The sequence below is a fragment of the Ipomoea triloba genome, chromosome 5 (genome assembly GCF_003576645.1).
Source record: "Ipomoea triloba cultivar NCNSP0323 chromosome 5, ASM357664v1".
Lineage (NCBI taxonomy): Eukaryota > Viridiplantae > Streptophyta > Magnoliopsida > Solanales > Convolvulaceae > Ipomoea > Ipomoea triloba.
The window spans coordinates 22,150,487-22,173,761 of NC_044920.1; the positions used below are offsets into that span (position 1 = coordinate 22,150,487).

The 23,275-nt window shown below is 33.4% G+C and overlaps 1 protein-coding gene across 1 annotated transcript; it reads right to left on the reverse strand.

Moving 5' to 3' along the window:
- Window positions 1-665: 665 nt before the first annotated feature.
- LOC116019449 (gibberellin 20 oxidase 1-like) lies at window positions 666-3,218 on the reverse strand. The gene is made up of 3 exons (XM_031259650.1): window positions 2,527-3,218; window positions 1,687-2,008; window positions 666-1,260 (listed from the first exon to the last, which is right to left on the reverse strand). Exons 1-3 carry the CDS (start codon window positions 3,078-3,080, stop codon window positions 985-987), a joined length of 1,152 nt encoding a protein of 383 aa, XP_031115510.1. The 5' UTR covers window positions 3,081-3,218; the 3' UTR covers window positions 666-984.
- Window positions 3,219-23,275: the final 20,057 nt, after the last annotated feature.

The following is a 23,275-nucleotide window of genomic DNA, read 5'->3' on the forward strand; positions in this document are numbered from 1 at the left end:
CAGGTATAATAAGATAATGCATGTCAATAATAAGGCCAAAAATCATCTTGCACAAGAATCCGTTAAGGACCATTGCAATCAAACCAATTCCAATCCTCACTGGATTCTTAGCTTCTTCCTCTTCTTTTTTCTTAAAAAAGAATTATTTGATATCATTAGCTTATTGTAAAAAAAGTTTTTAATAAATTAGCTGTTAATTGATAGCTGATTATATACAAAATGACTTTCTCAGAAAGTCAAACAATTAATAGTGATCAAATAAGTCAAAATTAGATAATAAGCTAACTATGTTACCAAACAAGGCAATAGAAGCCCACCTTTAATTTCAAAATTTATTTTCTTACTCCTAGTTTTCATTTCATCTGTTTTGCTCTGTTGACATCACATGGAATTGAATAACTCACAGAACATAAACTTTTGGAACTACACACTTCGCATTTAATAGATGATGCCAATTCAAAAAAAAATGTAAAATAATATTAATTTATTAATTAATATTATCTCATCTACGCGAGAGATCGTTAATTTGGTATATATCTGGAGTTTCTTGTCCCAGATCAATTTTACTATTTGAGTCCATCTCATTTATTGATTGAGTTGAGTGTGTTGTTAAGTTTATAATCATACTACAAAACAAAGATTTTATATAGTCAATATAAATTATATATAAAACTGCTTCATAATACAACCTCATTCTTCTTTCATTGTCTCTCTGTACTTTCTTTAGCTTTTTTTTTTTTTTTATAACTCCTAGCTTATTTATTATTTAAAAAGAAAAGAAAAAGATAAATAAGAGGCGATTAAGCCTTTTTTTTCTTCTTTTTCCTCAATATTTTTGCCTTTATATATATATATATATATATTATGAACATATATGAAGTTTGGATATAATATTCATATATCTTGATAAATTGGCTTCATCGATCTTTTCTTCCCCATTTTGGCGGGCCTAAACGACAAGCTTGAATTCCGATGTGATAAGATTTAGGTTGTCTGTGAAGAGTGTGTGTGTTGAAGCCATTTTGAGAAGGATTGGAGAGTGTTCATGTCGGCTCTGTAATGCTTCTGAGTGAATTCATGCAGAGTTGGCCAAGTGAAGTCTGGGTAAACTCTTTGGTTGTCGGAATCCACCAATTCCTCCGGCGGCGCCACCACCTTATCCCTCCGAGGGCACAGGAAGAACGCCAGCGACTTCCGAGCGCTCCGGCTGTTCACCACCGCCCTGTGCAAGCAACTTTTATACCTCCCATTTGACAGAGCCTGAGATTTAAAACAAAAAAATTAAGATTTTAGAATCAATATTGTTAGGCAGAGGCCGATAAGGTAATTCTAAATATCTGGTGAAGGGCTAAATTAAGCATTCAACGTCTGGTAATTCTAAGTATCTGGTGAAGGACTAAACAGAAATAACGTTGCACCTTAATTACCAGCTATAACTTTTGGGGGTAACTGGTAATCAGAATTAGGTTTGAGTCCTGTCAATAACATTTAGGGCTGATTGGTGTTGCCGTGTTGGGAGGGGTAATTATTAGGCTGAGACCAGTAAAAATTAGTCTAGCATTTGATTGGTGGGTAGAAGCGGTAAAGGATTTAAAAGATAAGTGGACCAAGTTCTTATAATTTTTTAAAATAGTGGTAAATATTTAATATATAAACATAAATGTGCGATATGATGTGACTACGTACCATGAAGGTATCCCCTATGTTAACGACGAATGCATTGAGATTGGGGCCGACGGAGCGCCACTGGTCGTCGAGGAAGACCTGAAGGCCGCCGACGGTGTCCTGGTGGAGAATGGTAAGGGAGGTTGGGTCACAATGCGGGCCGGTTCCCAATGCTAGCTCCGGTTTATGGCAGGGGGGATAGTAGTTTAGTCTCATTATGGATTCATTGTCTTCAAAGAACTCTTTGAAATGTTTTTGGTTTATCCCAAGACTCATCCCCAACAGCTCCACAATCTCTAGTGAAAGCTCACTCATCGCATTGCAATACTCTTGATAAATCTTCCTGTAAACACAACTAAACATTAGCCATTGTTTTATGCATTTGCAACATACTATAGCCTTTTGACATAATGGTGAACACTGTTTTTGGTACCAAATAATTGGGTAGAGATCAGTAAAATTAGGTCTAGCACCAGATAACTAGGGGATTGTCGGACTGTAATGGACTTAAAAGGTGTCCAGGCCAGCACCTAACAGCTACAAATTGTGATGGTTGCGGTTTATAAGGAAATAATAAAATTGGGCATTCCCTATTAACTATAATTTTTGGCATAGTGATAAGCATTTTTCTTAACAAGTGGTATTAGATGTGAGCATAAATATAATATAAACATAAATGTGCAGTCCAACTATCAGCTTAGGCTTTTAGTTGAGATGGAGCACAATTCAATTTGGTATCAGGTTTGGGCTTTTAGTTGAGATGAAGCACATGCTTTAATTTTAGAATCCAGAGTCCAGTGAAGGGGAATGCACTTGATCTTAACACAAATTAAAGGATGGGAATAGAAAATGGTAGCATACCCAAGGTGAGAAAACTCTTGACCCAAAGTGTTATGGAAATATTGTTGAACCATATTTGCAGAGCATTGTTGAGGAGAGTAGTCAAAGGAGAGAGTTTCTTTCCACGGCAGCTTGGAAGAGAATCTGCCGGTGAAGCTACTAGCGTAGCCGCAATGCTCGCCGAGTTTCCTCTGCGCCTTCTGCTTCTGGGCGGGCGGCAGCCGGAAAAACAGGTCCATGTAGCGGTGCGCGTCGGCGATGAGGCCGGCGTCGACGCCGTGGTTGACCACCAGAAACACGCCGTGGCTCCGGCACGCCTCGCCGACGAGGCGGGCCGCCTCGGCGGTGGCCTGCTGGTCGCTGGACAGGAATCCCCGCAGGTCGACGACGCAGACGGGAAACTCCGGCGGGCTGGCGGCACCGGGCTTCTCCTCGTCCGGCCACACGAACTGGACGGGAATATTGGCGTCCCGCTGAAACACGGAGGGATCGAAAACCAGTGGGCTCTGTGGGGATTCTTGCTGATCAGCCATGGCCGTTTTATTTGCTCTTGTGATCACATAATCGATGGCCATTGCATGAAATGAAAGATATCAGAGCTAAGATCAGAACTTGTTGAAGAGGAAGAGTGATGTGAGAGAGTGAAGTAGAGAGAGAGGGAATGAAAGAGAGAGAGAGTTGTGATAAAGGAAAGGACAAAGGCCGCTCATGGAGAAACACTGCAACAAAACTTGGGATTTTATAGGTGTCCCTCACAGGCAAGCTTTTAAAAAAAAGATAGCATGTTTCCAAAACTATCTTACTATTTATCACTTTCAATTCATTCACTTTTAATCATATTTTTATTTATGAATTATTATAGTTTAATCAATTTTATTACAACTTTATTATATATTCAAATATAGCCTCGCAAAGTGCAAGGTTTTTTTTCATAAAGACCCAGACTTTTGAATTTTTAAAAGAAACTCAATAATTTTTGCTCGAAAATAAAATCATACCATTTTTTGGTTGATTTTTGCATAAAAACATGTTAATTGTTTTTGCTATGGTTGTCAAAAAAAAATTAGCAATCATGACTAATATTTTTTCTAAAACTATTTTACCAGAAAAATGATCAGAAATTTTGACTATTTTCACTAGTGGTTAAAATTATTAAGAAAAATTTTTGTAGATCTCAAAAGTGGTCAAAAAAATTATTGAAAATGTGTTTCATTTATAAGCAAAAATATAATGTTCATTTTCTAATCACTTCAAGTGGTCATAGTAATTCCAATATGATCCGCATACATTAAAAGAATATTTTAATATTCCAATTAACTAATTCTTTTCTATAAAAATTTAAATATTAACAAAATTGTAAACTATATTTGTAATTATCGTGATATGCTTCATAAATGTTACTGTTATATTAAACAATATTCATTTTCAAGTGTTATCATTAACTTGTGATAAAATTAATCAAAAAGTAATTTTCTTTTTTTTTTTAAAAGATAAATAATATTATATCATAGAATATTCATTATGTAATTATTTTAATCAATTATTTCACTCCTATATTAAAAAATAGATAAAATAAAATAAATTAAAGTCTGTTCACAGCCCCCAACACTGGAACCCTGATCGAGTTAAAATAACCATTTTACATACAAGGGCTTGGTGGACCATCAAAATAGCCCAGAGGGACATCTCAAAGTTGCAAAACAAGTTTTAATCTGACCAAATTTCATACTAGACATTTCATATAATGATGTGACATTGTGACACATACAATGCATCTAATAGTTGCTTCATATTTTATTGGAAGAATTATCTTTTTTTGTCCCTGAGTTACAAGGTAATTGTAGAATTCATCCACGAGTGTTGGTCATGCTCACTTTTCGTTCATAAGTTATTATTAGTGTTGCACTTTCCGTCCTTTCGTGTTTGCTTTTCGTACCTGAGTTAAACTAAAATTGTCAATTTCGTTTCTAATGTTTTATAAGTAAAGGAACGAAAAATGCAATGTCAATGATAACTTAGGGACGAAAAGTGAGTATAACCAACACTTAGGGTCAAATTTTACAATTACCCTACAACTTAGGGATAACAAGTGCAATTTTCCCTATTTTATTTTATTTTGGGCACTACAAATTTTCCAGGCCATCGAGAGTAACCTTATTCATGTCGAGTAAGACCTCAAGGGTTACAAAATAATCTCTCATAAGTTTTAAGGTAGTCGTGTTCCCTACTTTATACTATATCTACTATTCAAAAATTAATTTTTTTTTAATAAGTAGGATGAAGAGATTACCCAGAAGGCCAAAATAGTCAAATTAACTGATCACTACTAGAAACTATTCTCGACCGTGGAACCCCCACGATGCCCTCCATCAAGAATGGCAAAATCAGCCCGCAAGGGCAGCTCAACTGGTTACAAGAGTGAAGTTTGGGAGAAGAGACCGGAGATCGAGTCTCCTCTCAAAGTAAGGGGCTCCTTGTGCACAGGGGCCGGGGGTTGGGGATTCAACCTTTTGGGAGAAGAATGGCAAAACCAAAGACAAGGGCAATTATACTATGGACCATGGTCATGGCTGATATAGCAGTTGTGTTGAAAACGGCCGCTGTTTTGCGCAACTGCAATTCATTTTCAACACAACTGCAGTATCAGCCATGATCGTGGTCCACAGTATGAGGACTTGCTATTGAACACCTTCGGACTTCTCCTTAACTGTGAGGAGTGTCGTGAGAACATTTGTCCCTTTATTTTTTTTATTTTTATTTTTTGAAAATAAACGTAGCTATTCCATTAATTCATAACATAAAATGTTTACATCAATGATCAATGAAATGGTAAACCATTCCTTACAGTCAGACATAGAAACAACTTTTCTAACTATGCTATAGAAAATTTGAATCGCAGACTGTTTCATAACTATGAAGTTATGTTCCTTTAGGGAGCTTAAAGCTTCTTCAAAGATCTGGGTCTTCATCATCATTCTTTTTTGCTCGCCCAGGATAAGATCAACACTTGTCGAAACCAAACTAAACGATTTATGCTAATGAAAATGAAAAGCTCGTGAAAGTAACGAGAGGAAAAATGCTCTTGAAACTAACGAGAGGAAAACACAATAATAGAGAAAAAAAAGTGGGTAAAGTCAAAGTAGGGTTGGGAGTTCAAGACTACCAACACAAACCCCAATACCTACCTACTATTATTTTATTCAAAAGGAGAGAAAACGGAAGAAGAAGATCTGTGGCGGTGGTCGGAGGCGGACGAAACTGCGATGATGGTCGGGGCGGAAGAAGAGTGAGAGCAAACATGGAAGGTGACCAAAACCGCTGGCTCAAAGCTCCATTAGAGTTCCGGCCGGAGGCCGACGGTGGAAGCCGAAGTTGAGCAGCAGAGAAAGGCGTTTTGTTTTAGAGAGAAAAGGGAGGCAGCATTAGGGTTTGGCAATTCGCTAAACAAAGTAATTTTTATTTTTTTTGAAAACCTATTTAATTTATTTTATTTCGAGTTAACTATGTAAATTAAAGTTACTTCGAATATAATAATATTTTGTTTTTGATTCATATAATCTTGTCCAAATTACAATCTATTATATTTTGTCTTTTCTTATAATATTGACGGAAAAGCATTTCCCAAAGGGTTTTTGGCGGACTTACAGCCTCCTTTCAAAAAGTAATAAAGAAGTAAAATAAAATAACAAAAGAATACAAAACTTGCTTCTTCAATGGAAAATGTAATGACCAACTGGGCTGACAGGAGGGAGTATAACGTGACTACGTGAGGGATCTTGGGTGGGGGGAAAATAAAGTTAAAAACAGAGAATTCAATCATTTGCCCTCACCCAATTGCAATCCTATATTGTTCCAATCCGAGGTGTGATTGAGTGGCATTGAACTCATTCATCCTTAATTAAAGGTAAGGATTCGATCTTTGGCGTTGAGTATGGAGCGGTCTTAAATTTCCAGATCAACTGTCCCACTACAGTGACGATGGAAACTTGATGTGAGTTGTTATACCATAGACCAGGGTTCACCTTGCAAGGTGGACCCTGGTCCTAAAGTGTGTGTTTTTAGTATTGCAATTGTGAACTTCTAGAATATAAATTGTGTTTCTAAATCAAAACACATAACAGTTGTAGAAAAAAAATTTGAATTGTAGTATACAAACTGTGAATTTTTAAAAGATAAATTATGAACATTTAACATATAACTTGTGAACATTCAAAATCTTGGTCTACCTGGCAATGTAGATCCGGGTTCACAGAATAATTTGCATCTTGATACACCCAAAAAAAGATATATATAAAAAATCCTATATGTACTCTTTCCATCAAAGTCTCTTCAAAGCATTGTTGAAATATATAAGTAAAATGAACTATACCCCAACAAAAAATAAAAATAAAAATAAAAATTTGTTGTCTCACAATTGTAACTAAAATTTTAAATAGTGATTTTACAAAATCAGCTATTGACAAATAATTTTGTTATATTTTGGCTTTAACTTTCATGATTTTGTCAAATTTAGTCATGTTTCCCTATTGGTAACTATCTTAGCAAATCTATAAGTTTCAAATGCCATCTCTTATATTTGATAGAGAAAGATCACTAACTCCGTTAGAACCATAAGCATTAATTCTTTATTATTGTAGGCCATTTGATCAGATCAAGTTCACAATTTTACGAATTTCCCCATGTTATTATTGCTACATTTATATTTTCACTTTTAATATAATCATTACTATTGAATGGAGTTAGCAATCGTTCTCTGCCAAATATAAAAGATAATATCTTGAATTTACAAATTTTCTCATATAGTTAACAATAGAGTTTTGATTACCTAAGAAATGACTAAATTTAGGAAAACCATGAAAATTAATACCAAAATGCAGCAAAATTATTTGTTAGAAACTAAACGTGAAAAAATTACCAAAGCAAAGTATTAACTGTAAATATTTATGCCTTCTAAAATTAAAACTATCTGATGGTTTTAAGGGACAAGTAATTGGCTACAAAGTATTAACTTGTCCCTTATAATTTGGAACGAATATATACTCCTGATAGATTATTGTTAAGTTTTTCTTTGGATGAGCAAATTAAAGCTAATTAATTAATTAATTAAAAGAGACGTGATTGTGGACGGAAAAGGTGAGTGCGTTTGGATAAATGTAGGGAATTGTAGCAATGGTGAGTCCGTGAGTAGAGTAGGTGTTGTAATAGAAATGGCATACAAAAAGATTGCAGACCCAAAGCGGAACAGACACAGGAGGTTTGTTTATGGAGAAAATGGCAAATTAAAGCAACAAAAAACATGCAATAAATTGATCAAGTGATAAGTGTATGTGGAATGTCTAATCTAATTAATGACAAAAACCTATGAACTTAGTTAAATAATAATAATAATAATAATAATAATAATAATAATATCTTGCTTATATAGTTGTGTGTGTAATATATAGACTAGAGATCAAATGCGAAGGAGTTTTCAACTAAAAAATTGGTGAAATCTCAGCCATTGAAGCCAAAATCAACAGCACACAATGAAAAAAAAAAATTAAAATGCGGTAGCATTATGATAATTTTGCATAAGTTCAAAGCTTAAGGTGCGTAAGTATAGAACTTAAGGTGCGTAAATTTATAGCTTAAGGTGCGTAAGTTTATAGTTTAAGATACCTTAGTTTAAAGCTTAAGGTGGTTAAGTTTAAAGCTAAAGATGCGTAAGTTTATAGCTTAAGGTGCATAAGTTTATAGCTTAAGGTGCATCACTTGCTAGTTTAAGATACATCAATTTAAATCTTAATGTGCACGACTTACAGACTAGGTGCATAAATTTCAAGCTTTAGGTGCATCATTTTCTAGCTTAAAGTGCGAATTTAACTCTTAAGGTGCACAACTTTGATTCATTAAGAATATCGACTTCCATACTCTAGGTGCATAAATTTAAAGCTTAAGATGTATTATTTTTCAGCTTAACCTGCATAAGTTCGAAGCTTAAGATGCATCAGTTTGAAACTTAAGGTGCATCAGTTCAGTACTTAACTACTTATCACTTTGAAACTTAATATGCATCAATTCAGTACTTAAGGTGCATAAGTTCGAAGACTTAAGGTGCATCAGTTCGAGACTTGAGGTCCATAAGTTAGAGACCTAAGAATGGTTCGCACCCGCGACCTCTGTTTTTTAATTATTTTAATCTTTTTAAAAAGGAATAATGGTCAAATAGACCCTCAAACTATATATATCTCATTGTGCAATTAGGTCTTTCAACTTCAAAAAGCTTCAATTAGGCCCTTAAACTTGTTATTTTGTAGCAAATAAACCCTCTAACCTATTTATGACCTGTAATAGCAGGTCAAACATATTTCCGGTGAATCTCCGACCACATTTCGACGACCAAATCAGAAAATCAACCACTGGCGCCGGTCGCGTCCGGCCGGAGAGGCCGGGGAAATGGCAACAAAATCGGTCATGGTTGCCATCTCCAGTGCGACCAATAATTGGACGCTGTCTCCGTGGAGAAACTGGCCGCCGTCGCTGTCTCCAGTGGAGATGGCGACCGATTTGGTAAGCCATTTCCGCGGCGACTTAGTTGGGTCGCCGTCTCCGTCTCCAGTAGAGATGGCGACCGATTTGGTCGCCATTTTCGCGGCGACCGGTGTCGGTGGTTGATTTTCTGATTTGATCGCCGGATTGTGGTCGGAGGTTCGCCGGAAATATATTTGACCTGCTATTATAGGTCATAAATATATTCGAGGGTTTATTTGCTACAAAATAACAAGTTTAAGGGTCTAATTAAAGCTTTTTGAAGTTGAAGAGTCTAATTGCACAATGAGGTATATATAATTTGAGGGTCTATTTGACCCTTATCCCTTTTAAAAATAACTTTTACTGTACAAATTCTAAATTTAATGAATTACATATTTACCTGAATTAGTTAGGTAAGATTACAACCATTGATTTGTCAATAGTTGGATAAATCCTCACTCTTTACGGGCGTGAGAAATTACTCCCAGGTAAAATGTGATGATTGATAGGATCTATCCATTTAGGTAAATCAACCATTGAGAGCTTCTCAAATATAAGGGGAAAAGGGACGGAATCAATTTTATATATAAAGAAGTGGTGAGTGAATGATTTGATAAACTCCATTTTTTTTTACTAAAACACAGAACGTCAGAACCATCCATGAACTCGATAAACCCTAATGGGCGATTGTAATCAGTTCTTACATTTTATACTACCAACCCTCATTACAACACTCCCCTATATAGTCGGTAAGGACAGCCGAAGTGGTAAAAGTGCTCTACCTACAGCCGAGAGGTTGGAGGTTCCGGTAACCTAGGTTGGTTTACCTCCTTGTGATCCTTTGTCGGCTAGGGTCACAGGGATATATTAGGGCCCCTTAATTAAGGGGTGAAAGTGATCACAGGGATATATTAGGCATATTATATATTAGGGCCCCTTAATTAAGGGGTGAAAGTGATACTACGAGATGTTAGGTTTCTTGTAGGAGATCAACTGCTTCCGCTACTACGAGATGTTAGGTTTCTTGTAGATTATTTATGTCTAACGTATAAGTGATGATGAGAATTGATGAAAGGTAGGCAGCGTGTTAGTGCGTAAAAATCCAAGAAAAAGAAGTTGAAGGAGAGCGGAGTTATCGTTTAGTTTGGCTTGGCATTCTTGAATTGGGTGGTGGGGTTTACTACCTCACCTGGGTGGCCTATTAATGTAAGTTGATAAGCATGCAAGCCAAGGGAACAAACACATCCATCATGCATCTATCAACCCAAAACACCAACACTACTGTACTAATATACGTCCATTTCGTGCCAAACTCTGAATCTGCCCTGGCGTTTTATGGACATGTCTACTTCATCTTCTTGTACTATCCACAACATACACTTCCTTTCAAACATTAACTAGTAGTTGTGGCTTTGTACTTGTGTATATATATGTTTTTTTTGCTCATATCAGATAAAAGTTACATCACATCAGATCATGTATGTATCTACCCCCTTGGAGCAGCTTCTAAATAATGTTTAATCCCCAGATTCGTTGTCCAAGGATTCATGACATGGGATCGGAGAACAATATTCCCATTGGGTTTCATATTTCTCATGTACTGGAATTTTGAAGCATACAATTCAATGGAGTTTCTTGTTATTAGACGGCTTGTTTAATTTGTGTTTCTTTGCTTAATTTGGCTATGTTTGGTAATATAGTTTATTCAGCCAATTTTGACTTATTTGACCAAACAATCAATATAGTGGTTCTAGCGTCGGACACAACCCTTGACCTTTGGTTAAGGATGAATGAGTCCCTTCCACCCCACCACACCCTCCAGGTTGTATAAGTGTTTGATTAATTAGTTTTTATTGTTACAAAATGTTAAAATTCAATCAGCTTTTTGAGAAAGTCATTTTACATGTCCGCTAACAACTAATAACACTTTTCTACAACTAGCTAATGCTATCAACTAGTCAAACTCACTAACTCAATCAGGTAACAGTTATTTACCAATTACACCCCCTATATCTAATTAAAAAAATATTCTGAATTTTGAATAAACATTATGTTGCATTTATAATAAAATAGATTTATTAAATCCATTATGCATGATTGGTGGACAATAATTCTATTTTTAAATAAAAAGATTAAAAAAACATAAATGTCACAATATGATAATTTTATTTATTTTTTTTAAAAACAAATTAAGGGCCTTCAATAGCTTCTCGCATAATAGTAATGGAAATTTTATTCCCACGTAATTCCGAAGGCAAACAAATTCCTCCGTTTTGTTGGAGGGATTGCAATTCCACATAATTAAAATTCTCTCATTTTTATGAAATTAGAATCTATCCCATGCCGCCTTTAGTATTTTAATTCCATGGATTTTTGAAAGAAAAAATACCTTTAAGACATAATTACTCTCTTTTTTTAACCTAAAATAGATGTTTGACCTCTCTCTTTCGATTATAGCGTGTCTTCTTCTTCTACCCTCAACTCAATCAGTTGGCCAGTCTCAATCAAATATGTTTTCTCAAAACTCCCATATCTATTTTATTTCTATCGTTATGTAATTTTAGGGTTTATTTACAACGTGTTGCATAAATTTTCAAAAGTAAAATTTGAATTTGGCCATTTAAGATTAATAATAATAATAATAATAATAATAATAATAATAATAATAATAATAATAAATATGGACATTTTGGACTTTATACTACTTATTCTCTTTCAATTCTCATGTATACCAAACATTGAAATCCAATTCTATTCCTGCAAACCAAACACTGAAATTTAGATTATCACTTTATTCTCACATTATTTATCTCCCATGAAATTACAATTCATTTTAACCTAATTCCCTCCCTCCGACCAAACCTCCCATAAAGTAACAATAATGCATGCCTAGTTTATCTTCTCTAAGAATTCTGGACAAGGCGCAGATAGAACAACCAATTAATCTCTTCAAATTTCTAATTTGTAAAAGTGTTTCCTCCATTAATTTACCAAACGCTCTATTTTTCTCCCTGCAAATGTTATTGATCTGACCCACTCCCGTCCTAATATGTGTTTGCATTATTTCACCAAATTCCTCACATGACCAGCGTTGTTAGAGTTCTTGTTTGGTTTCCTTGTTTAATATAATTTATTTATCTATTTAAAAATAATTTTGATTATTAAAAGTGAATTTCAATAAATTTTATATATATATATATATATATATATATATATATATATATATATATTTATATTTATATTTATATTTATAATATTTATGAAAATGACCCCGTTCATTTTTTACTTGATTTCTCATCCATTAGATCTTACAAATCAGTGGTTTTGGTTTGTCCTCTAATCGGGTGAGAACCTGCATGTGGACAAATTGAAACCACTAATCTAGTAGATCTAACGGTTTAAAATAAACAAAATTTTGTAATATTTATGAAAAAGACCCCAATCATTTTAAAAATTTGTAATATTTATAAAAATGACTTCGCTCATTTTTCACTTAATTTTTTATTCGTCAGATCTTGCAGATCACCTGGGAAGTAGTTCTCATATGATAGGATTATATATATATATATATATATATATATATATATATATATATATATATATATATATATATATATTTGTTAAGTCCATTATGATTGGTGGGTAGTAATTCTATTTTAAACAAAAAGATTTTTTTTTTGGATAGTAATTCTATTCACATAGTTGTGTGGACCATATTATCAAATAATGTATATTTAATACACAAATAATATAGTTTTAGTATATTAAAAATGTACATTATATTTATGGAAAACGCATTATTTGAGCACTGAAACTCTGAAAGTACATTATTTTGTATAATATATACATTTAGTACACGAATAATGTACTTTTAGTATATTAAAAATGTGCATTTTGTTATGGTCGATATAATAATTTGTCACAAGCGTTTCGCTAGTTTTCTTTACCCATTTTGGTGAAACAAAATATATGAAGACAATAAAAAAAAATCCACTAATAAAAGCAATTGCAATTACACCACAGACTTTGACAAATAAAAACAAATTAAAGGAACATATTATTATGGTTGGGACTTGGTAGGGCAACAATGTAAGAGAAGTTTTTGCATATCCTGCAAAAGTTATGGTTCATATCTATTTGTTCCCCTCATTTAATATGATTTTTCAGTTATTTTTGCTATAACTAAACAATATAATTTTTTAATAAAAAAAATTATAAATTGCTACCTGAATTCATTTTTGGTGACCATAATGAAATTATTCAAGTTTTTGGACTTGACAGTTAATATTATGAGTTGATATGTTGACTTTAATTTCATTTATTTTGCATTCATATTTATTTATTTATTTATTTTTGAAAATGCGTTCATATTTATTTAATCAGCTCAAAACATATCAAGTGATAATTAATAACTAGAGGTCTAGAGCACAAAAAAGTTGTTTCATACATACAACATTATTATATTCTATATATGTTGTTTACACAAATATACTGCACTTGTTCTTGTAGTTAATTAAAACGCAACTATGGAATAATAATAATAATAATAATAATAATAATAATAATAATAATAATAACAATAAAAAAGAGTAAGCATACAAAAAAAAGAAAGATTTACTAACTCTTCTAATCATGTAGTATCTATCTATATATATTTTCTCGTCGTACTAAAGCGCAGAGAATCAATGTCCCCACTAGGTTTTAAACTTGTGATCTCCCATTTGGGAGAGTCATATGTGTCATTGAATTACAAGTTACTTGGCATATGTTTTTAATAAGCTTTCAATATACATTCTACTTTATAAAAGAAATAAATGTTCTACTTTTTAAATAATATTTCAAAAAAATTAAAAATTGAGATAAGTTTTTATGTGATCATGAATATTTTTTTTTTTATTTAGTCATTTATCTATCTTAAAGTTTTTTTTTTTTAAAAAAATTTAGATCTCAATTGTATTAGAATTGAATTTTAAAAAGTTTTGCTGTTATTAATTATTGTGTTGTTTTTAAATGGTACATAATGATGTTATAATTAGAATTACTTTTGAAATACAAATCATTTACTTGTTTAAACAAATGGCAAATAACTATCCAATATTTAAAATATCAAGCAAATGAATAACATACTTCAAATAAATGTATATCAAGTGGCTTTTGTGTGTGTGTGTGTATATATATCATCAAGTGGTAAGAGATGATCAATTTGTAAGAGAAATTAATTTGTATATAAATTAATTAGTAGGCAAAATAGTCTAATATATGACAGTAAAATGATCAAGGTAGGGGATCAAAGTAACACACCGATAAAAATGATACATATGATAAATTAGTGAGTGTATAAACCAGAAACAATACGATACAGAGTTTGGATAGCCTAGGCTAAGAATGGGGAGATGGGAAAGTTGAACTTGGTAGGTTGCATAGCTTCAATCATAGTGTGTTGAAGACGTCCTTTAATAGCTAGATGATGAGATATTTATACTTGTTCCAATTGATTGTTGTTTATAATACGTAATAAGTAGACTAATATGACGTCTTTTAATTGGGCAAATATCGACGATATAAGTCAAACAGTGTACATGCCTATGTGACAAGATAAAATTGGAGGCAGGCCTATGATGACATGCATCTTGTAGGCCTACATTGTGGGCTACTTGTCCAAGGCCAACCTCTCGACCTTAGGGGACAGGTGGTAGGCAGTAAGAGTCAAGGGTACAGTTGAAACACGCTTTCTAAGAAGTTTTACTAAATTTAAAGTCTTAAACCTGTCAGACTACAATAAATGTAATTTGTTGACATGGAACTCTACTATTATTAGTGCTTTTTGTTTAATGGCTTGAGTTAAATATGCTAAAAATTAACAAATATGTTATTTGTCAAACTATCTCCAAAATATTTATAACTAAAATAAACTATAAGCAAGTGTTGCCAAATAGAGCCTAATAAGTGTTTGATATATTGCAAACAAAATATAGTGTATATTGGTTGTAACTATAAGCAAGCACCTAACTTGGTCACTTCAAGTAAAGAGTCCAATTCAACTACACACATGCATTGTTAGCTTATATCCACACATGTAAAAAAAGCAATGTTTTGAAAGGATTGCCAAACCACCGTAACCAATTCAAGCAAATTATGGAGAAATTATCACTAATTATGTCTCAATTAAAACACTACGTCAAATAATTCAACCAATTAATTTCTTTTATATCAGAAATGAAACTATCTTTCAGTCATCGTCTATCATATCTGATATGATACAACTCAACTACAACTCAACCAACTTGCTCTAGTAATTTAATGAAGACAAAAATGAAGCAAATCAATATATATACATGTTTTTGGGTACATTCTGAGGATTTTTCACAATCTACAAAGTGTTATATAGTTAAGAATTCATAACTTTTTCAAAACAGGTAAAAAGTGTATATCATTTCAACATATAAGTCAATATAAAACAATGAAATTAAATTACCACAACACATTATTGATCTATTATTATGAAATCTAACATCATTTTGGGGGGTGTTTGGTAAATAGCTATTAGCTGATAATTATTATCTGATAGGGTTAGTGAGTTTGACTAGTTGATAGCATTAGCTGATTGTAAAAAAAATGTTTGGTAAATTAGCTATTAGTCGATAGCTGATTGCATGCAAAATGACTTTCTCAAAAAACTGATCAAAAAAGTTAGTTTGAGCATCATTTTGAATTTTAGCATTTTGAAGCAATAAGTTGTTTCAAAAAACTAATTAATCAAACGTTCATATTAGTTGTTTAACCAAGTCAAACAGCTAATAGTGATCAAATAAGTCAAAATTAGCTGATAAGCTAACTATGTTACGAAACAGGCCTTTGTCTCACTCTAAGTCATGAATTTGATGAGCTAATTACTTCTATGCAAGATCATCCACAGTAAGGCTAGTTAGTTGATCATTGATCATGCTCTCAATTATTCATCTATTTTTACAATGCCATTATTTTGCAGTCATGAAACAGATCATTCATTATCTTATTCCGTTTTATTTTATTTGGCTTATATTTTCAAAATAATATTTATTTTTCTAATTTAAATACTATTATTTTTTTCCCCCAAATTTATCATTTATACTTTCAAAATTTGTTAGAATGATTTGACAATGTGGGTCATTTGCTTTAAAATAATTTATCTACCACTTCTATCAAGAAGGTTTATACTCAACACATACTCTCTTGTCGGGACAATATACTTTTTTAATCAACTGGACAAAGTATATCCGAAAAACACAAGCAATCAATCTTATTGGTATAAATTGTTTTTTGTTTATATATATATATATATATATATATATATATATATATATATATATATATATATATGGGTGTTATCAAATGTGAACAATGCTTCCTATGCAAACATACCATTGCCAATCATGCAAAAACCTATAGTTATAGATTTAAACGAAATAGCGGTGGAATAATGATAAATAAATTGAAAAATGAATTACTACACTGTGCACTTTTAAAGTTTTTATTGTACATTTTTAGAGTTTTTGTTTTGCATTTCTACAATTTTTTGTTCACTTTTCAAATTTTACAATGCGCTAGGCTGGGCATTCGGAGCTGAACTAACACCACTTCTCAAGTGGGTTCTCATGGGTCACTTATTAATGATTGACCCAAAGTATCTCATTCAGGACCCATGGCTAGGTTGTAATGTCATTTGACTAAACCTAGCTAGATTGGATCATAATAAATTATCTAGGGTAGCCTAGATCCATTATCACATCATCAATCTCCCACTTCTTTAAGGGAAATTATTATAGACTCCCAGGTTCTACTCTTAAATCCTACTCCACTCTCAAATTTTTTATGTAGACAGTTTGCTTGGGACCCACATGATGAAAATATGTTATCACTGTCTGTCACATCAGAAGGAAAAAGTGAGGGAGTAAGATTTGGGAGTACATAGTAGAACTCCTTCTTAAGCCAATGTCATTGATTGTTACATAAGGAAGTTGTCATTAGCATTATCCAATTCAACCCAATGTTATCCACTAGATAATCTATCCTCAACAAGCTAAGGGAAAAGGATCAATGAGGCATGACTTATTGAGGTTAGAGTAGTCCATGCACATCTTTTATAGTGGAAATTTCGAAGCTAGTACCATATTGTAAAGCCACTTTGGATAGAAAATTTGTCGATCATGACCTATTCCTAGGAACATGTTCACCTCCTGTTTGATGAAATCTTGCCGCTTCATAGATATATAGGTGCCTCTTTTCTGTTGCATCGATTTTGCTATGAGGTCCATAGTAAGCATGTGAGTGATCACACTCTTGTTTATTCCTAGCATGTCTTCTAGCTCCCAAGCAAGCATTATTGCGAATTGGAGCTAACACTGCAACGATTTTTTTTCATAGTGCTATGAGTAACCCTGACCATACCTTGATTGTCCTCTCTGACCTAATTAACAATACTAATGGCAAACCTCCTCCAACTCAACAAATGACTTGGACTAGGCACAAGACTCCTCTAGTTTTGACTTCTCTACAATGGTGTGAACTTGGAGGGGGCGCTCTCTTATCTTTTTACATGCTTGCAAAAACCCTTATCCCGTTTTTGATTTTGAATTTGTAATTCAGGTTTATTTAATATTTTGGTTTCAAAAAACATATATATAGTTGTGTTGCTTATACTTCTATAATAAATGAGTTCACGGTTTATATATAAGCGACGATTTGTACATGAGCCAACAACACATATTAAAAGAGTTGAAATTCAAACTTATAAATGGAACTTCTTTCTCAAGCACTATTTGTTAGTTTGACTTAAAGGTCACAAACGAGCTCCTATAGTTTACAAATGGAAGAATATCAACATTTTTTCTCTCAATTAACCAAAGTGCCATCATGAAAATTTAGAATTAGAAAACCTCAAATAAGAGCTCAACTACTTTCTCAAGCACTATTTGTTAGTTTGCTTCAGCAATATGTTTGAACAAATGAAAGTTGTGAGACTTAGCACAACTCACCTTTCTTGTGATTTATGCTTGGTTCTGAAGCACTATTTAATTTGTTGGTTATTTTAGAATACATACATTAAAATAGAATGAAGGTGTTGAGATCTGAACCCAATTAAGTAAGTAGTTATGCCATGGACCAGGTCCACCTTGCAAGGTGGACCTGGGTCCAAAAACGACGTCTTTTTTTTTTTTTACTAAACATATTGGCCTGAAATGTGGAACACAAACTCTACATTCACATACACTATACTCTACATTCACAATTTGTAAACTCCGCATTCACACATTACACGATTATATATTTAGTAACTATATTACCACTATTATGTATTCACACATTCAAAACTCTATATTCACAGGTCCTATACTCCATATTCACAACTTGAGAACTCCACATTCACACATTACAGGGCTACAAGTGCTAGAACTTCTTAACTCTATTACAGATTCACACATGCATAACTTTACATTCACGATTTCTATACTCCATACAATTTGAAACCTCTACATTCACACATTTCTGGGCAACTCTACATTCACGCAATCATAAGTCTACATTCACGATTTCTATGCTCTACATTCACACTTTGAAACCTCTACATTCACATATTTTTGGACAACTCTATATTCAGCAATATGTTTACTAATTAAAAAAAAAAAAAAAAAAAAAAAAGAAAGAAAGAAAGAAAGAGACAAAACGACGTAGTTTATAACATGAAGTGGGACATAGCTTAGGACACAACTAATTAATTAAATCTAACAACTCGCATTTCTTGCGCTCGATACTTGATTCTCTAGCACTATTTAATTTGAAGAGATTGAATCCAACTAAGTTCATAACCTAAAATGGGACATAGCTTAGGACACAACTAAATCCAACAACACATCTTTCTTGAGCTTCATACTTGGTTCTCAAGTACTCCCTCTGTCCTATTTTACCTGTCTTATTTACTATTCATTGGTCAAACCAACTCTTCCTTCTTTGCTTATTTTCTTTAGTAATTTTTTATTATTTTTAAATTTAATTTTTTGTGTTTAATAGTACTTTTAATGTAGTTTCTAAATATATAAATTTTATATATTAATGCTAAACTTAATAATATGAAAAATTGGATTAAAAATTACTTCAGTCAAGCCTCGTTAAACGAACCAGACAACCATTTTGGGACGGAGGTAGTANTAGGTTGTAATGTCATTTGACTAAACCTAGCTAGATTGGATCATAATAAATTATCTAGGGTAGCCTAGATCCATTATCACATCATCAATCTCCCACTTCTTTAAGGGAAATTATTATAGACTCCCAGGTTCTACTCTTAAATCCTACTCCACTCTCAAATTTTTTATGTAGACAGTTTGCTTGGGACCCACATGATGAAAATATGTTATCACTGTCTGTCACATCAGAAGGAAAAAGTGAGGGAGTAAGATTTGGGAGTACATAGTAGAACTCCTTCTTAAGCCAATGTCATTGATTGTTACATAAGGAAGTTGTCATTAGCATTATCCAATTCAACCCAATGTTATCCACTAGATAATCTATCCTCAACAAGCTAAGGGAAAAGGATCAATGAGGCATGACTTATTGAGGTTAGAGTAGTCCATGCACATCTTTTATAGTGGAAATTTCGAAGCTAGTACCATATTGTAAAGCCACTTTGGATAGAAAATTTGTCGATCATGACCTATTCCTAGGAACATGTTCACCTCCTGTTTGATGAAATCTTGCCGCTTCATAGATATATAGGTGCCTCTTTTCTGTTGCATCGATTTTGCTATGAGGTCCATAGTAAGCATGTGAGTGATCACACTCTTGTTTATTCCTAGCATGTCTTCTAGCTCCCAAGCAAGCATTATTGCGAATTGGAGCTAACACTGCAACGATTTTTTTTCATAGTGCTATGAGTAACCCTGACCATACCTTGATTGTCCTCTCTGACCTAATTAACAATACTAATGGCAAACCTCCTCCAACTCAACAAATGACTTGGACTAGGCACAAGACTCCTCTAGTTTTGACTTCTCTACAATGGTGTGAACTTGGAGGGGGCGCTCTCTTATCTTTTTACATGCTTGCAAAAACCCTTATCCCGTTTTTGATTTTGAATTTGTAATTCAGGTTTATTTAATATTTTGGTTTCAAAAAACATATATATAGTTGTGTTGCTTATACTTCTATAATAAATGAGTTCACGGTTTATATATAAGCGACGATTTGTACATGAGCCAACAACACATATTAAAAGAGTTGAAATTCAAACTTATAAATGGAACTTCTTTCTCAAGCACTATTTGTTAGTTTGACTTAAAGGTCACAAACGAGCTCCTATAGTTTACAAATGGAAGAATATCAACATTTTTTCTCTCAATTAACCAAAGTGCCATCATGAAAATTTAGAATTAGAAAACCTCAAATAAGAGCTCAACTACTTTCTCAAGCACTATTTGTTAGTTTGCTTCAGCAATATGTTTGAACAAATGAAAGTTGTGAGACTTAGCACAACTCACCTTTCTTGTGATTTATGCTTGGTTCTGAAGCACTATTTAATTTGTTGGTTATTTTAGAATACATACATTAAAATAGAATGAAGGTGTTGAGATCTGAACCCAATTAAGTAAGTAGTTATGCCATGGACCAGGTCCACCTTGCAAGGTGGACCTGGGTCCAAAAACGACGTCTTTTTTTTTTTTTACTAAACATATTGGCCTGAAATGTGGAACACAAACTCTACATTCACATACACTATACTCTACATTCACAATTTGTAAACTCCGCATTCACACATTACACGATTATATATTTAGTAACTATATTACCACTATTATGTATTCACACATTCAAAACTCTATATTCACAGGTCCTATACTCCATATTCACAACTTGAGAACTCCACATTCACACATTACAGGGCTACAAGTGCTAGAACTTCTTAACTCTATTACAGATTCACACATGCATAACTTTACATTCACGATTTCTATACTCCATACAATTTGAAACCTCTACATTCACACATTTCTGGGCAACTCTACATTCACGCAATCATAAGTCTACATTCACGATTTCTATGCTCTACATTCACACTTTGAAACCTCTACATTCACATATTTTTGGACAACTCTATATTCAGCAATATGTTTACTAATTAAAAAAAAAAAAAAAAAAAAAAGAAAGAAAGAAAGAAAGAGACAAAACGACGTAGTTTATAACATGAAGTGGGACATAGCTTAGGACACAACTAATTAATTAAATCTAACAACTCGCATTTCTTGCGCTCGATACTTGATTCTCTAGCACTATTTAATTTGAAGAGATTGAATCCAACTAAGTTCATAACCTAAAATGGGACATAGCTTAGGACACAACTAAATCCAACAACACATCTTTCTTGAGCTTCATACTTGGTTCTCAAGTACTCCCTCTGTCCTATTTTACCTGTCTTATTTACTATTCATTGGTCAAACCAACTCTTCCTTCTTTGCTTATTTTCTTTAGTAATTTTTTATTATTTTTAAATTTAATTTTTTGTGTTTAATAGTACTTTTAATGTAGTTTCTAAATATATAAATTTTATATATTAATGCTAAACTTAATAATATGAAAAATTGGATTAAAAATTACTTCAGTCAAGCCTCGTTAAACGAACCAGACAACCATTTTGGGACGGAGGTAGTACAAATTAATATGTTGTTGGTTATTTTAACATACAGTACCTACCTTCACTGTTGCAAAAATTGGCCGGCGCTAGGCACCCCTACGCCGAGGCGAATTGCTCTCTAGGCGGTCGCCTAACGCCTGACTCGGTCGACTGGGCCGAGTTGGCAGTTGACTCAGCCGAATTTGGCCGAGTTAACTCAGCCAACTCGGCAGAGTTAGTCAAGTTAACTCGGACGAGTTCCCCGGCCTTGTTAATTTTTTATTATATTTATATATATATTTAAATTTATTTATTTATATAAATAAGAGAATTAAGATATATATATGACATACATCCACACACATACACTATTTTTTTGTTTTTATAGGTCACTGCCTAGGCGCCGCGTCTAGACCACCTATGCGCGGCGCTAGTCTACCGCCCGACTAGTGCCTAACGCCTATTGCAACCATGCCTACATTAGAATTGGAGTCGATGAGAATTGAATCCAATTAATTAGTTTATAATAACCTAAAGTGGGACATAGCTTAGGACACAACTAAATCCAACAACCCACCCTTTGATGGGGTGTATGCACAAGTTGCAAATATAATGCATCATCTAACAAAATCCAACATGAAATGAGAAGTAGAGTAGGAAGGTAAGGAACATAGGGAGGTGGGGGGTGGGGGCAACAGCAGCCTAGCATGCAGCAATTCAAGTTCCATCAGATGAGGCAACTAACATGTTGGGGGAATGGTCACAATGTCATCAAGACAACAAGTGTGGGCCAAACCACTTCTCCAGCACAACAAAACTCATCCCATGTAACTCTCACTTCTCTCTAATAAATTGAATTAAAACTCTACACATATATACATATTTAGCCAGTAAAGACAAACACAGTCTCCCTACTTTCTTTATCCACAAAAAGATAGCTTGCTTGCTTGCTTGCATGCTTTTGTCGCTCTAATCCTACTACATACCCCATGATTCGTTTGTGTGGAACTTTGATATTTTATTCAAATGGGGAGCAGAGATGATCTGGATTGATTTTGGTCTTGGATTTTTTAGGATAAAAAGGTTTACTCAGATAGGATGAGATCAACATTTATTGAATCAATTCACTATATATCCATGTATGTATATACACCAAATTAATTAAAGCTTGTCCACACATACACTACACTACACAATTTGAGACTACTGTTCACAGTATATATATAAACCCACCCACAAGTTCTAAACCCCAACCTGTCTTCCATGATTGCAGTAAGTCACCCCCACCTGGTCGCTCAATTTTAGGAATAAATTATATATGTATGTACTTGTCACACCAATACTACATTAAACACTACCTTAATTTAAGTTGTTGCAGATTTTCATTTATTCGGTCTGCTGATGCACATTAACACATCCTGTGACACTATGTAGAACACATAATCACATTTTTTTTTTAGGTGTAGCCCATGATTTGTACCGTCGGACACAGTAACTAATCCTTCAATGAATTGTAGACACCTCTATTGGGTGGACTTGGAGATTTAAAGTTATTCCATACCCAAAGCCAAGGATCAACCAAAATGAAGTGCAAGAAAGAGAATCGTATGTCAAGAA